The sequence below is a fragment of the Alexandromys fortis genome, unplaced genomic scaffold (assembly GCF_014885135.2).
Source record: "Alexandromys fortis isolate MF-2015 unplaced genomic scaffold, M_Fortis_MF-2015_v1.1 scaffold_14, whole genome shotgun sequence".
Taxonomy (NCBI): domain Eukaryota; kingdom Metazoa; phylum Chordata; class Mammalia; order Rodentia; family Cricetidae; genus Alexandromys; species Alexandromys fortis.
The window spans coordinates 17,347,349-17,360,891 of record NW_026067910.1 but is presented as its reverse complement, the minus strand read 5'-3'; the positions used below and the strand labels follow the sequence as shown (position 1 = coordinate 17,360,891).

General features: G+C 41.2%; 1 protein-coding gene across 13 annotated transcripts in view; it reads right to left on the bottom strand.

Annotated features, from left to right (window-relative positions):
- L3mbtl3 (L3MBTL histone methyl-lysine binding protein 3) overlaps positions 1-13,543 on the bottom strand; it is a 108,174-nt gene that overhangs the window by 52,163 nt on the left and 42,468 nt on the right. For all 13 annotated transcript variants that reach the window (XM_050138071.1, XM_050138072.1, XM_050138060.1 and 10 more), the window contains 3 exons: positions 12,269-12,404; positions 10,424-10,515; positions 7,835-7,986 (listed from right to left, as the gene is read on the bottom strand). In XM_050138071.1, the coding sequence (XP_049994028.1) occupies positions 7,835-7,986; positions 10,424-10,515; positions 12,269-12,404 (380 nt within the window). The remainder of the gene's footprint in view (positions 1-7,834; positions 7,987-10,423; positions 10,516-12,268; positions 12,405-13,543) is intronic.

Sequence of the window (13,543 nt, the reverse complement as noted above, 5' to 3'; positions counted from 1 at the left end):
TGGATACGAGTGAAAAAAAAGAGAAATTGAAAAGGAAAGGACATGATTGGTCCTGGGTTTCAGGACCACATAAATGAAAAAAAAAAGAAATTAAAAAGGAAAAGAACATAACTGCTCCTAGATATGGCGGAGAAGAAAGTTTATTACATGTATGTGGGAGAGCATAGCCAGAGGCAGGGATGTCTGGGAGTCTAAAGTGGACACAGCTCTGAGCCCTGTGAGGGGAGTGGGAGGGGATGGGAGGGAAAAAGAGGGGAAGCAGTTACAGCAGTCAATAGGCCCAAAAGAGGAGGGGTAACCAAAATGGCTGGATTATATAGGGGAGAGCCTAAGGGCAGTCCAGCCCCTGGACTGGAGGCATTTAGGGCAGGGGGCAGAGTATGACAGCTGTGAGTGCCCCATAAGGGACTGAGGAGTGCAGGGAGCACCTGCTGGCCAGTGTTTGCTTTGATATGCTAAATAGGCACCTGGGCCATTTGTCAGGTTTGAAACCTGACAGCGTACATATGGGAATTTTCTATTTTCTAGTTTAAAATTACTGGAAAATAAAAGTTGGATTTTTTAAAAAAGCAAGGCAAGAAGTATACATTAGTTAAAAAAGAAATAGCGGCTGAACAAAGCCCGTGATGGGGGTAGGGGGCTGGGGGGCATTCCATATGCTAAGGACACATCAGGTTTCAAACATATTTCTCTTTCTGTACGTGTGCACTGGCAAGGATTCTTCAGAGAGGGTGAGATGCTGGTGCCCAGGAGAGGAGGAGTCAGAGCGTGGAGCCCCAAGGGAGCCTCTGAGTTAGTCACCCACCTGCAGATCAGGAAGGGGAGCCAAGCGAGGTGCAGGAAGAGGGAGTCTATTCTCACTGCTTTCTCTCAGTTAAATAAAAAACGAAACATCTGTTTGGAGAGGGGGCAGAGTTAGAGTGTAAGACATCTGAAAGAGGAGAATCCTGGAAGGAAATAAGGTCTGGAGGAGTAGACAAGGAGAGAGGTTGGGATTGAGGGCCCAGTGACTTTAACAGCCACAAATGGAAGGTCACCAGCCAATATGTGGAATTCCTATCTCTAGCTACACCCAGTGGTCAGGCACAGACACAGTAGGCAGGAAGTGGATTCAACCTGCACTGGGGTGCCAGGCAAGGAGACAGTAAGAAGATACAGGCTTTTCTACGAGGGAGTGCTTACAGTAAATATTACAGAGACCAGGAGTCCAACAGGCACACCACAACATCGTTCTTAAAAAACTGGTCGGGACCCAGCACTCGGGAGGCAGAGGCAGGGGGATCTCTGTGAGTTCGAGACCAGCCTGGTCTACAGAGCGAGCTCCAGGACAGGCTCCAAAGCCACAGAGAAACCCTGTCTCGAAAAAAAAAAAACTGGTCGGGACCTTGCCCCATCTGTGCTTTCAAAGATAACAAGTATTCTGAAACACACACACACACACACACACACACACACACACACACACACACACGAGAGAGAGAGAGAGAGAGAGAGAGAGAGAGAGAGAGAGAGAGAGAGAGAGAAATGAGAGACAGACCGACACCAGACCAGACATGACAAGAGTCCAAATACACATAACATGTCATTTCAAAACAACACAATATACTCCACTTCCGAGAATTTCAGTACACAGGATATCAAAAGATTATAGTTATACTATAAAAAAGCCAGTTTAGAATTTTCTAAAGCAGCATTTCCAGGAGGCAGTTAGTTACGATATACTTACTATTTTATCCAGCAAACCTTTAACATTGCATGGAACATGACTGTTCTGCAGAACTCAGCTTGGGAAGTAGTGAGCTAAAGGTCATAGCCTTTAGCTATTATATAAAGTCTCACTTTATACAATTCCTTATGATGTACTGTTACAATTATACTAATAGGGCTATTTGGATGCCCTCAGCTTTTCTGAATCACTTTGGTTATGGATTTTTACTGGTGGTGTAGTACCTTTAAGAAAGTACTCTTACTTCAGCAGCCTGTAATATCTATGGGATAGTATATAATATTTTAACACATAAAATAACTATTCTATTTTTCTTTCTAAAATATTGGTATGTTATGAGATACTAAATAGATTACTATGATGTTTTAGTAATTTATATTTTCTTTTTACAATACTTTGTAGGAGAAAAAAGGAAGTATTTATAAATAGCTTCATAATAATATACACTGATTTAATTCTTTCCGCTGTCAATCAAATATAACTGTAAAGTATCTGCCAGACCCAGGACGGTTATTTCAAGGCAAGGACAATAAATAGATAACTTTTGATTTCATCTGATTTCTTTATAAATTATAATTAAGGAAATCTTACATATTACATATTATGTATTACCTAAATCTTATGTAAGGTCTTACTCATAACTATAACTACATATTGATTAAACTCACTATTTAAGATAAAGGCACCATCTCAGTAGAGAAGATAAGAATAGCCTACTCTGACCTATTTTATTTATACTCCGTCAGTAGCAAACACTTCACTCAGAAGTTGGAAGGCCCCAAGCTCATTTCTTTCACCACATCTTAGTCCCATCTAGTGTTCAAAGGCAGAAATGTAGCAAAAGGAACAAGGAACTGAGAGCAAACCTCCTTTCACTGGACCTCTCTATTTCTGTCATTTAGGTTTTCATAGGTCATGTCGGAAGTACCTTTCAAAAAACTTGAAGCGAAAATTAATCGCAGAGTCTGCTATGATCCATTTGGATCAAGATTAGTGCATTTTGAAAGACTCGGAAACAAAATAATTCACGAAAAAAATTGTTACTTATGATTTAATTCTAAAGTGAGCAAGAAATGAAGGTCATGTTATAGAAATACAAACAGGCTAAGTGAGTACCTCTGCCCCAGGGGTTGAAAAGAAATACATCTGTTTTGTTGGCCACGACATTTGTTTTGAGACTAGCCTTGAACTTGCTGAGAAGCTTTCATCTCTTAATCCTCCTGCCTCTACCTCCCATGAGATTACAGGTAAGTACTAGCATGTCACAGTCAAAAACTACATAAAACCATGTACCTATGCAAGCCTAGCAGAGATCTGAGCAAGAGCACTTCCAGGGGCTTCTGTAAGGGAGCATCAATGTCTCTTTCCAGTAACAATAGTTACAGTTTTTTGTAAGCCATGCCACCAACCCCTTCCACTGCTTCACCCACAGCACAAGTGGCTGCCCCAGCCACTCATCATTTCTTGACTCTCTGCTTTACTAGTCAACTACAGATTTCATCCGGCTGAGTTGCCTAGTTCTCTCTTCCATAATTCATATTAATTAATGTGCTTTTTGCTGAGGATCTCTTGATAACACGGTAAATTTGGCGAAGATCAAAGTGATATGCCATTTAGTCACCCGAGGATTAAACTTTTGTTTCTTCTTTTTCTCTGAGCCGAGAGAGAAGTGATTAGTGTCAGCTATTTCCACTTTGCGCTTCACGGTGGTTTGAGGCCTTCCTCCAGCCATGAAACCACACTCGAAACTATCCAGGCGCGGGAACCCCAACTCAGAAGATGTCACTCCACGTGTCTCAGAAGACAGCAACAGTTGGTTCTGACAATTAAACACTAACCACCAATGACTGGGGGCATGCTTCTTTCCCACGGGAGAACACGGGCCCTCGGGGCTGAAGTTTGTGACTAAATCTCATGCACTCCATGGCCTTCTGCCACCTCCAACACACAGTGCGCCTCCAACTAAACTCAATAATGAAATCACTTTTGATATCACTCTAAGACCCGAGTTACAAGTACATCAATATTCCATTAGGGAGAAACAAAATTAGTATTATTCTCAATTTATAACTACAAAAGAAATCTACCTTTTAAAAAGTCTGCAGTTTAGACAAATGGATGGAGCTAGATAGAAAACATCATTTTGAGTGAGGTAACCCAGACCCAGAAAGACAATTATCATATGTACTCACTCATAAGTGGTTTTTAAACATAAAGCAAAAAACAAAACAAAACAAAATAAAAACAACCTACAAATCACAATCCCAGAGAACCTAGTCAACAATGAGGAATCTAAGAGAGACACACATGAATCTAATCTACATGGGAAGTATAAAAAGACAAGATCTCCTGAGTAAATTGGGAACATGGGGACCTTGGGAGAGGGTTTAAGGGGAGGGGGGAGGCAGGGAAGGGAGCAGAGGGAAGCATAGAGCTCAATAAAAATCCATTAAAAAATCAACAACAAAAAACAAAAGAGGGACAATAACCTAAACATCAAAAAATATGATTTTTATAAACACAGACTCAATATATCTAGAAATAAAAGATGAAATCCATTTTAAAAAGTCTGCAGTTTACTTAGGAACACCTGGGGAAAGACGGGGCGGTCTCTGTGAATCTTCCCTCTGCACAGATCTGTTCCTTGCTGACTTCTGCCCTTCCTCACTGAGATGCCCTGCTAGAAAACAATCAAAGTGGCTGAAGCCGCAGTTCTAGCCACCCAGGGATTTGTGCTGAACATACTAAGCCTTTTCATCACGCTGTCCAGAATCCCCAAAGACAAGGTCACAAGGAAATATTATTTCTTACAAGGAAGAATATTTCCCAGCACCTGGGGGGAATAAGAAGTGACTGTTCTCATGATAGGTTCTGCCCCTGGAGCCCAATATCAGACAGCAGGAAGGTAAGAGGGAAAAGAGGCGGTGTTTGCAAAAGGGGGTGGGGTAATACAGAGGTTCCTCTATCTTGTATTCTTGCTGAAGTCATTTCAGTTTTAACGAGAATTTGATCTCCTTGATGGGGAATTCCATGTAAAATTACCCAACTCTATTCTAGGAACCTAAGGAAAAGATGCCCTTTAACTTAGCTTGTTAAACCACCTGCTTGCACAAACCTGCCCCTCCCCTCCAGCTAACCACTTAGCTTAGCTTCTGTTAAACTGCTTGCTTGTTCAAAACCTCCCCTGCAGCTGTGGGAGCAAGCTACCAGAAAGTAGTTTTTGCCTTTAAAAACCCCTCACCCTAAACACTCAGTGCTACACTAGGGTCCTGCGTGTACTCCCAGCAGGAGGGAATAAAGACTGTCGATGGACCAGATGTGTCTGAGTGTGTATTGCTGGTGGGATCCCCAGAACAGCTCTCACTTTCCTTCCTGCAGCTTCAAAACAGTTTCTAGTTTCAATATCCAGTGATATTTCAGGTTATTTCTAAGCTTAACAGCCATCAAGAAACCCAGAGGTAAAGGTATTTTATTTCAATCGTACATTATTTTCCTTTCTTATCATGTTCCTCTTTAAAAGGAAGAATACTTTATCACAACTAAACATGTAGTAATGGGTATAGACAGGTGCATGCTTCCCATTCCCTCTGTGTAAAACAGGATAGAGTATCCCTATCCTAAGGCTGTGTGGGGTGGGTAAAGACTCTGGCTTCAAAACTACTTTGAATTGAAAAAAGAAAGGAAATCTGTATCCTCAATTACACACCAAAGTAATTTATGCAGAAACAAAATTTCAAAGACTAGAGAACTGGAGAGAATCCAGGACACTTAGGCAATTTTTAATGTGCCTTTGCTGCACCCTGAGGAAGGGAGCGCACTTTCTTTTTCTGACAATTAACGAGATATGGTTTCATGTCAATAGAAATATAAATAATCCTCCAAGGACATTCCAGTGTAAAAATAAGGACATTAGTTTACGCTTTTAAAAGTGCAAAATCAGCTCTAAGAGATCAGATTTCCCCTTCACTCTTTCTCAGAAGAAACCAGGGTCCTTTTTGTTAGTTCACCAAGGAACCTGACATTGGAAAAGTAACTGTGCCAAAGCTTCCCATGGTCACTGCTTTATTCCAGAAATCCAAAGAAGTAATTATGGCTCTAAAACACTGCGATGAGCTAGGCATGGTTTCTAAGGCTTTAATCCCAGCCCTAGGAGGCAAAGCCAGTTTGATTACTGTGAGTTTGAAACCAACCTGGACTACAGAGCAGGTTTTGGGATAGCCAGGTCCATACAAAGTGACCTTGTCTCAAAAAGTAACAAAAAAAAATTAATATGACAATAACAACGGCAACAACAAAATCACTGTGATACTTATGTGGTCATACAAATAAACATTAATTCATTTTATCTAAGTTGAATAAAGAGGCACATGGCAGGCTTTTGTAGAGGCTAGATAGATGTTTCCTGGGATAAAGCATTTGCTGCACAGTCCTGAAGGCCAGAGTTAGGGACCCCAGCACAGACAGAAAGTCAGGTGGGTGTGGCAGCTAGCCAGTGACCCCAGCACTCAGAAGACAGGCAGGGAATTCCTAAGGCAAGATGGCTAGCAAGGCTAAATGAATTAGCAAGCTGTAAAATCCAGTGGAAGACTCTACTTCAGAAAACACAACGAAGTGAAATAGGAAGACACTGACTTTAACTTCTAGCCTCTAAATGAATGCACACACATACACCACGCACGAAAAAACATATCCAAATAGTCTCCTTCTTAAACAATTCAGGTAAAACTGATATCTAAAAATACAGTTTGGAAAATAATAAGAATTATTGACGTATCTACTGATACACATATTAAGAAATGAGATACAATGGGTAAATGCACTTGTCTCTAACCCTGGGACTCACACAGTGCATGCAAGGAGAGAAGGACTCCGGTGGCCTCCATATGCACTGCCCTCAATAAATGGAAATATATGCAATAAACTCTTGAAGAAGAAAAACTATGAAACATTTACATAAATTTATATTCCCTTGATAACAGCCATATTACATCTGACATCTCTCTACAATATTCTGATCTCACACGTTCTTAAGACAGAAACACTTTAGAGATGATCTTTACCAGGAAACCCAGTTCTAGTCATCAGCTGTGTAATAAAATGCGGTGGCTTAGGCTGAGGCTATATCCAGAGGGAGCACTGGCCTAGCAGACGCAGGAACCTGGGTTTGATCCCTAGCACCATATATATGCATATAAAAGTCAAATGCTCTAGTATGATGGTTTTATAATGGCATAATTTCATAGTATGATGTTCTTACTATTGTATATAGTATACCTAAAAATGCAGGGATTAAAAATAATGTTCCATTGGTATCATTTATATTCAGCTATCTGAATGGTTCAATTAGCTGAGTATAAATATATAGAAAGATGGTTAAAATAAATTACTAAAAAGTTACTCCAGACCCTCAAGAGGAGAAGGTAAGTGAGTCTGTGTTTTTGTGTACATGCAGGTCTAAGTTGCCACGTGCAGGACTAAGTTGGGAACATGGGGATGCAAATTTCAATTTCATATTACAAAGCCAAGTCAAACACAAATCCTGAGTCATCTGAAAAGATATTAATTAGAAATACACGGACAAGCAAAAACTTAAAAATCTGAAAAAGGAAAAAGTGGACCATAAATTTAAAATCTGTTTTTTCTTTTCTTTTTCTGGGTATGGGTAGGTATTTTGCCTGCATGTATATCTGTATACCAGTGCTCACCATTGCCGGAAGAAGGCACTGGGTCCCCTAGAACCAGAGTAAAAGGGGGTCATGATCTGCCATGTGGGTGCTGTTAATCCGTCCAGGTCATTTGGAAGACCAACCTGTGCTCTTAACCACTGAGCCATCTCTTTCAGTCCCATCAATTTTGTTTTTTTTTCAAGACAAGCTTTCAGGTAATCCCGGCTGGTCTCAAAATGCCTTAAGTAGCAGAGGATGACCTTAACCTTCTCATCCTCCTGCCTCACCATCCAAGAGCAGGAGGACACCACCATCATGTGTAGAGATTTTTTGTTTTGTTTTGTTATACACTTCACATTGTTCATTATTTTGAACTGTGAACTTACACTCCCTAGCTAAGCATTAAATTCTCAACAGCACACATTAAGGGAAACTGTCTTACCAATAGTCATAGCTCTCATCCCAGTTGTCAAAATGCACCAGGAAGCGATTGTCCACCATATCTGTTACTGTGGCAACACAGATGAAGGAAGGGTTCTTTTTGTCTACAGCCTCAAGCTTCATTCCAACTCGAAAGCCTGACGGGATCGCTGTCTATGGAAACACGCAGGTTTAATCAGAGATAAGCACACTTCACAACAGTGAGATCTACATACTCTATACCCCGGCTTCAAGGACGAGCATCTTCACCTACTATAAAATGCTGTGCCAGCCTCACAGTGGGGGTGCTTTCCACGGGCAACAATAAACATGGAAGCTCTACCGTACTTTCAATTAACTATCTGAGCCTCAGAACTAAAGCGTCTGCAACCTGGCAGAGTTTAAAGTAATTCATTCCAGAGTGTGTCTTAACACCTTAAGTTAGGAGATGTATGCGATGCAGGCAGGTTTCACTCACCATGTGGCTGATTGTCTGGCCTTTCTTTTTTTTTTTCCTTGATTACAGATTGGACAATGAAAATTATTCCACACAAAAGATGCACTTAATTGAGTTAAAAATGTGGAGTCAGTACAAATCCACTCCCATCTCTGAGCAGATCCCTCAAGCGCTGTACGGAAAGTAGGTCACCTTCGCTTATGAAAAGCTTCAAGCTATTACTACTTCGGGTTACTACTACAGACAGTTTTTACTCATAGCGGCAGCACAGGAGCTGGCTGTTAATTCATGCTGTCATTAGGACTATTATGTATTTTAAGGAAATCCATAGACTATCAGTCGTCTGGGATTTACAAGGTAAACAATAGAGGTTCACTAAGTTCGTTCTTTACAGTGATGTGTAAAGAACCCTTACCATTTTTTGTGGGAAATATTCTAATCTGAGAGTAGGATACTTTACTTGAATATGCATTATGTTAGCTATAGAATAACGTAAGTCATTTCTCTCCTCTGATAAAAACCCTTTATTTCAAACTGAAGCATATGATCACTAGTCTAATGCATTAAGTAAACAAATGCTACCTTTACTTTACAGTAAAAGTAAAATTATGTAGCTATGGTCACAAAATTGTAAGCAAGTATATCTGAAAATGTTGCAGATCCTGAGTGATTTAAAGAGTGCAAATAATACACAGAAAACTTACCATATATTTGAACCCTGAAATTATATATCACTTATGGCCATAAATATCTGACTCTCCTCTAGAAATAGATAACTTAATTGCCTCTCAAATACCAACCCATGGCCTAAGATTAGGGTTTATGCTAACCATGCCCAGAATGCAGTGATGGTTCAAGGCAGTTAATCACACCATGATGTAAGTCATCAGCAAGCAGCCATGGGCAGACACAGCAGGCTGCTGAGTGTCCAGCAGACTGACCTTCCTCCAGGGAAATGTCTTGTCAGAGAATAGATACTGACAAGGCAATATTTACATTCCGGTGATTAAGCTGGCTACCCAATTAAGAGATAATAAAAGAGGCTGACCATGTTCTCTCTCTCTCTCTCTTTTCACTCTTATTTCAAACTGGTTTATGTTCAGTTTAATCAGAGAACGTTTCTTCCATTAGATTTGCACCCGCAAACCAGCTGCCTGATAGATAAAACTGTCTGGATGCAAAGTTTTCCCCATTGCTGATGCTTGTTCCATGCGGAGGGAGCTCTGATAGTGATGCTGTTGCCTCTTATCCTTTTCCTCCCTGCTGCCTAAAGGGTGAATCTAGGAGAGGAGGATCCTTGTGCTATTAAGAGAGCCAGGCACGTGCTCTACTCTGCTGAGGGTCCAGGGCTCCCTGGTGTTGCAGGGGGTGACGCGGGATAAGAAAAAGCAACTTTGATTCCAGGGCTCGGGATAAGAAAAAGCAACTTTGATTCCAGGGCTCGGGATAAGAAAAAGCAACTTTGATTCCAGGGCTCGGAATCAAGTGGCTCATTTGTCTGCAGGGAAAGGTCGCGTATGCCCTCCTATCTAGTCCGTGTCAGCTATAAGGATGACACTTTGTTTGCCCCTGTCCTAATTAGGTCACATCCTGGGGAAGGGAAAGTGTAATGCATAAGGCTCTCTCAGATATGCCGTGGGAGGAACACAGAATAAAAACAGACAGACAGCAAAGACGCAGAAAATGCATACACATCTGCCTTTGCCTTCGCTACAAAAACTGCGGCCAACAAAGCTCTGAGCTGCAATAGAGGCATGGTGGAGTCCCTGGTGACCTCCCGCCTGCACACTCTAACAAGGCTGTATCCATTACCCTGTGCGACTCCCATCTGAACTGCCCTCCTGGCCAGATGATGGGTAACAGTATAATATTCCAGCCGATTTAATTTTTATGTATTTTAACTGTAAGTCACACCTGGATTTCATATTATGTTGGCACACCATTCAATGAGACAACCATAATATGGCTATAAAATAGATATTTACTCATGAAGAATTGAAGCTAATTTTAAAGTTTAATTAAGATACGAGAATTCTACTTACCAAGGCAATAAAACTGATTATAGTTCCTTGTTGTCGCTGTGATTTATCCTATGAGACACTAAAAACAGAATATTCCCTCCTGCTGAAAGGAAAGTACTTTGGATACACTTACTATGTTTTGATTTTCGAATAATGACTTGGGAGCAGCCTGGGCTTTGCACGTCTTCAGGTAGGACTGCCAATTAAATTCTTCTTCTTTATACCCTGGGGGGAAAGCACACGTGGACAGACTTAGGAAACACACAGAGCACACCAGCTAGTTCCCCGTCCTACTCCGCCTGTAGCTGGAACATGTTCAAATCAAACAACCAAATGATGTTGTTGTTTTTTTTTTTTTCTTCTTCAATAAATATAAGTAACCCACGATCTATAACTGTGTGTTTTTAGATACAGGTTGTGTTTAGCTTCAACAACCCTCACTATTATTTTTGAATCCTAAGTGGAGGTGGTAATGAAGTACGGCAAAAGGCATCAGGAAGCAATATGCATTTTGAACCGGGTAGGGCTTGCCTTGTCAGGCTACTTCTGTCAACTCTGTAGTTACAATTCCTCAGAAGTAGGTCTAGGGAACTGCAGCAATCATGCTTCTCGTCTGCCCTCACCGCACTTACTTTGAGAGACTAATATGAACAAATAGGAAGGTGGGAAAAATAAAATAAAAAAAAATAAATAAATTGTTTTAGTTCTTCAAAAGAAAAAATATTGGGGGTGGGGGTGAGGGATAATCCCAGGTTCACAAAGGGTTTGGGCAAATGACAGTGGGCGAAAAGTCTCTGTCTAACATTACCAGTTCATCAGGCAGCATTTCCTTAGGAGAAAGGGATTCCTAAATGGGCTTTTATATATCTCAAAATGCCATACTGTCTTGGACTTTTAGTTGGGACAGGGATGGTAGCCTACTATAAGATAACGTCTGGAATGTAGCTCAGTGGTGGAGCTCCTGTGTCAGGGCCCCTGAATTCCATCCCCTACAGAGCAGGGAGAGGAGGCAAAAGTACCAAACTGTTGGTTGAATTTTTGACAACCCCCAAAACAGTTAAAAAGAAGGAAATACTATTAAATACATAGGGAGTGGGCTAAAAGTGATCATGTCTGTCTTTCAAATCATAAAACAGGCTAGAAAACAACAAACAAACCCTGGCAGACTATAATATAAAGGATTCTACCAGGTACGGCTATGCATCTCTAGGTGGGCACTCAGGAGACAGGAAAGAGTTCACTTGGAGACAGGCTTCCTGTCTCAATAAACAAACAAATCAAAAGCAAAACACCCCATTGCCTAGGGGCCTAAATCAATGTAAATCACTTCCTTATCATGAATGAGACCCTAAGCTTGGTCCCTAGCACTGACAAGTAATTATTGTTAGCCCAATAGCTTTTAGTGCTGTACTTTCCCCTGCGATCTCTAACATATCTAAGCTGGTGGGTTCAAGATATAATATCTCAATTACTCATATTCATTCATTCTCTCTCTCTCTCTCCCTTTCTCTCTGAGGTAAGATCTATCTACTGTAATTCTTCTTGGCCATGAACTCACTGTAAAGCCCAAACTGGCCTCTAACCCATGATCCTACCATGGCCTCCCTAGCACGAGGATTATGGGTGTGTGCATCACATCTGGCTTCTCAAGACTTTCTTAGATAATGAACTAGCAGTAAAATTAATGTCTCAAATGGTTTTCTTCAAGGCAATGTGTATATATGTGTATGCACTCACACATATGAACAGATAAAACAGATCTATATGTAACAGTTATTTATAGTCGAGAATTATTACTATTCAGGTTTTAAGCTCTATGAAAATAAGAGCATGGAAATAATTCATTCTCTTAAATGTTTTACATTATGAACAATAAGCTTGACTTAACTGTCATAAAGAATAATGTCTAAGAATTCCAAGTTGGTGGCCGAGAAAGGAAGATTTCACTGAATTTCAAGCATGGAACAAGCAGCAGTACCTTTTGGAGGCTGGAGCTTGTGACCAGTCTTCTCGCACCATCCTACGGGGTGGATGTCCAGAGCGTCCGCATTTACCCAGAAGTCATAGCAGTCAGAATATCCATCAAAGTGAAGCTTTATCCGATATCCGCAAACCTGAAATAGATCAGCAGGCTGAGTAAGTTCTCTCTCTCTCTCTCTCTCTCTCTCTCTCTCTCTCTCTCTCTAAATGAACTTGGGTATCAGGTATGACATATCCTTAGTGGAGCTAAGGAGATGGCCTTGTCAGGAAGGTACTTGCCACACCAATGTGAGGATCCCACAGGAGGCTGAGTGCAGAGCCAGCACTAGGAGCCCCCAAAGTGAGGAAAGTGTAGTTATTGTCATGGAAAGGCCTCCAAAACAGTCTGTTAAAATTCAAGTGGCAGAGCAAATCATACAAGGTGAGTCTGTTTGCGAGAAAACTATGTGTGCACTTACATATATGCTGTGTATCTCCTTCTACAAATGTATAGACATGTATATTCATATTTACATGTCCATACATGGATATCTATCTATCTATCTATCTATCTATCTATCTATCTATCTATCTATCTAAACATTGACAACTACTTCTTGTGGGAAATGGAAATAAAAAGAAAGGAGCCGGGTGTGGAGGTGCACGCCTTTAATCCCAGCATTCAAGCAGGCAGATTCTCTGTGAGTTTGAGGCCAGCCTGGTCTATAGAGAGAGTTCTAAGACAACCAAGGCTACACAGAAAATCCCTATCTCAAAAACCAAAATAAAACAAAACCAGGCGGGGGGGGGGGGGCAGAGAGCAAAGAAAAGAATAATATCCTATTCATGTTTTATAAGTTAATATGTTATATTTTATTTAAAATGTATCAATATGTAGCATTTTAAAATTTACAATTAAACTCACTCCTTCCAGAATCTAGAGTCTCAGGTGACACTGGGGTCTCTGGGGAATTCAATCTCTCAGGAAGGCTGAGGACTACTCCCACCTCCACCACCTCAGGCCCAGAGGGAGCTGGGGTGGGGGCTCTTCTCTACCCAGCTATCTCTGCTCCTCTCCTACAAGTGAAGCCTTAAATCATTTACCCCTAGTCCCTTGCGGTCACAGCACACAGAGCTTGTCCTGACTCTCTTGTCCTCTGCGATGCTGTGCTCCCTGCCCAGAGACAGCTGTTCAGCTCAGCCTTGCCTTGAGGCTTTGCATTTTCCATAGCTGACTCCCAAACTCTGTTCCTCCCAGGCTTGGGCCACAGGGTTTCGCTGTCTCTCACCTTGG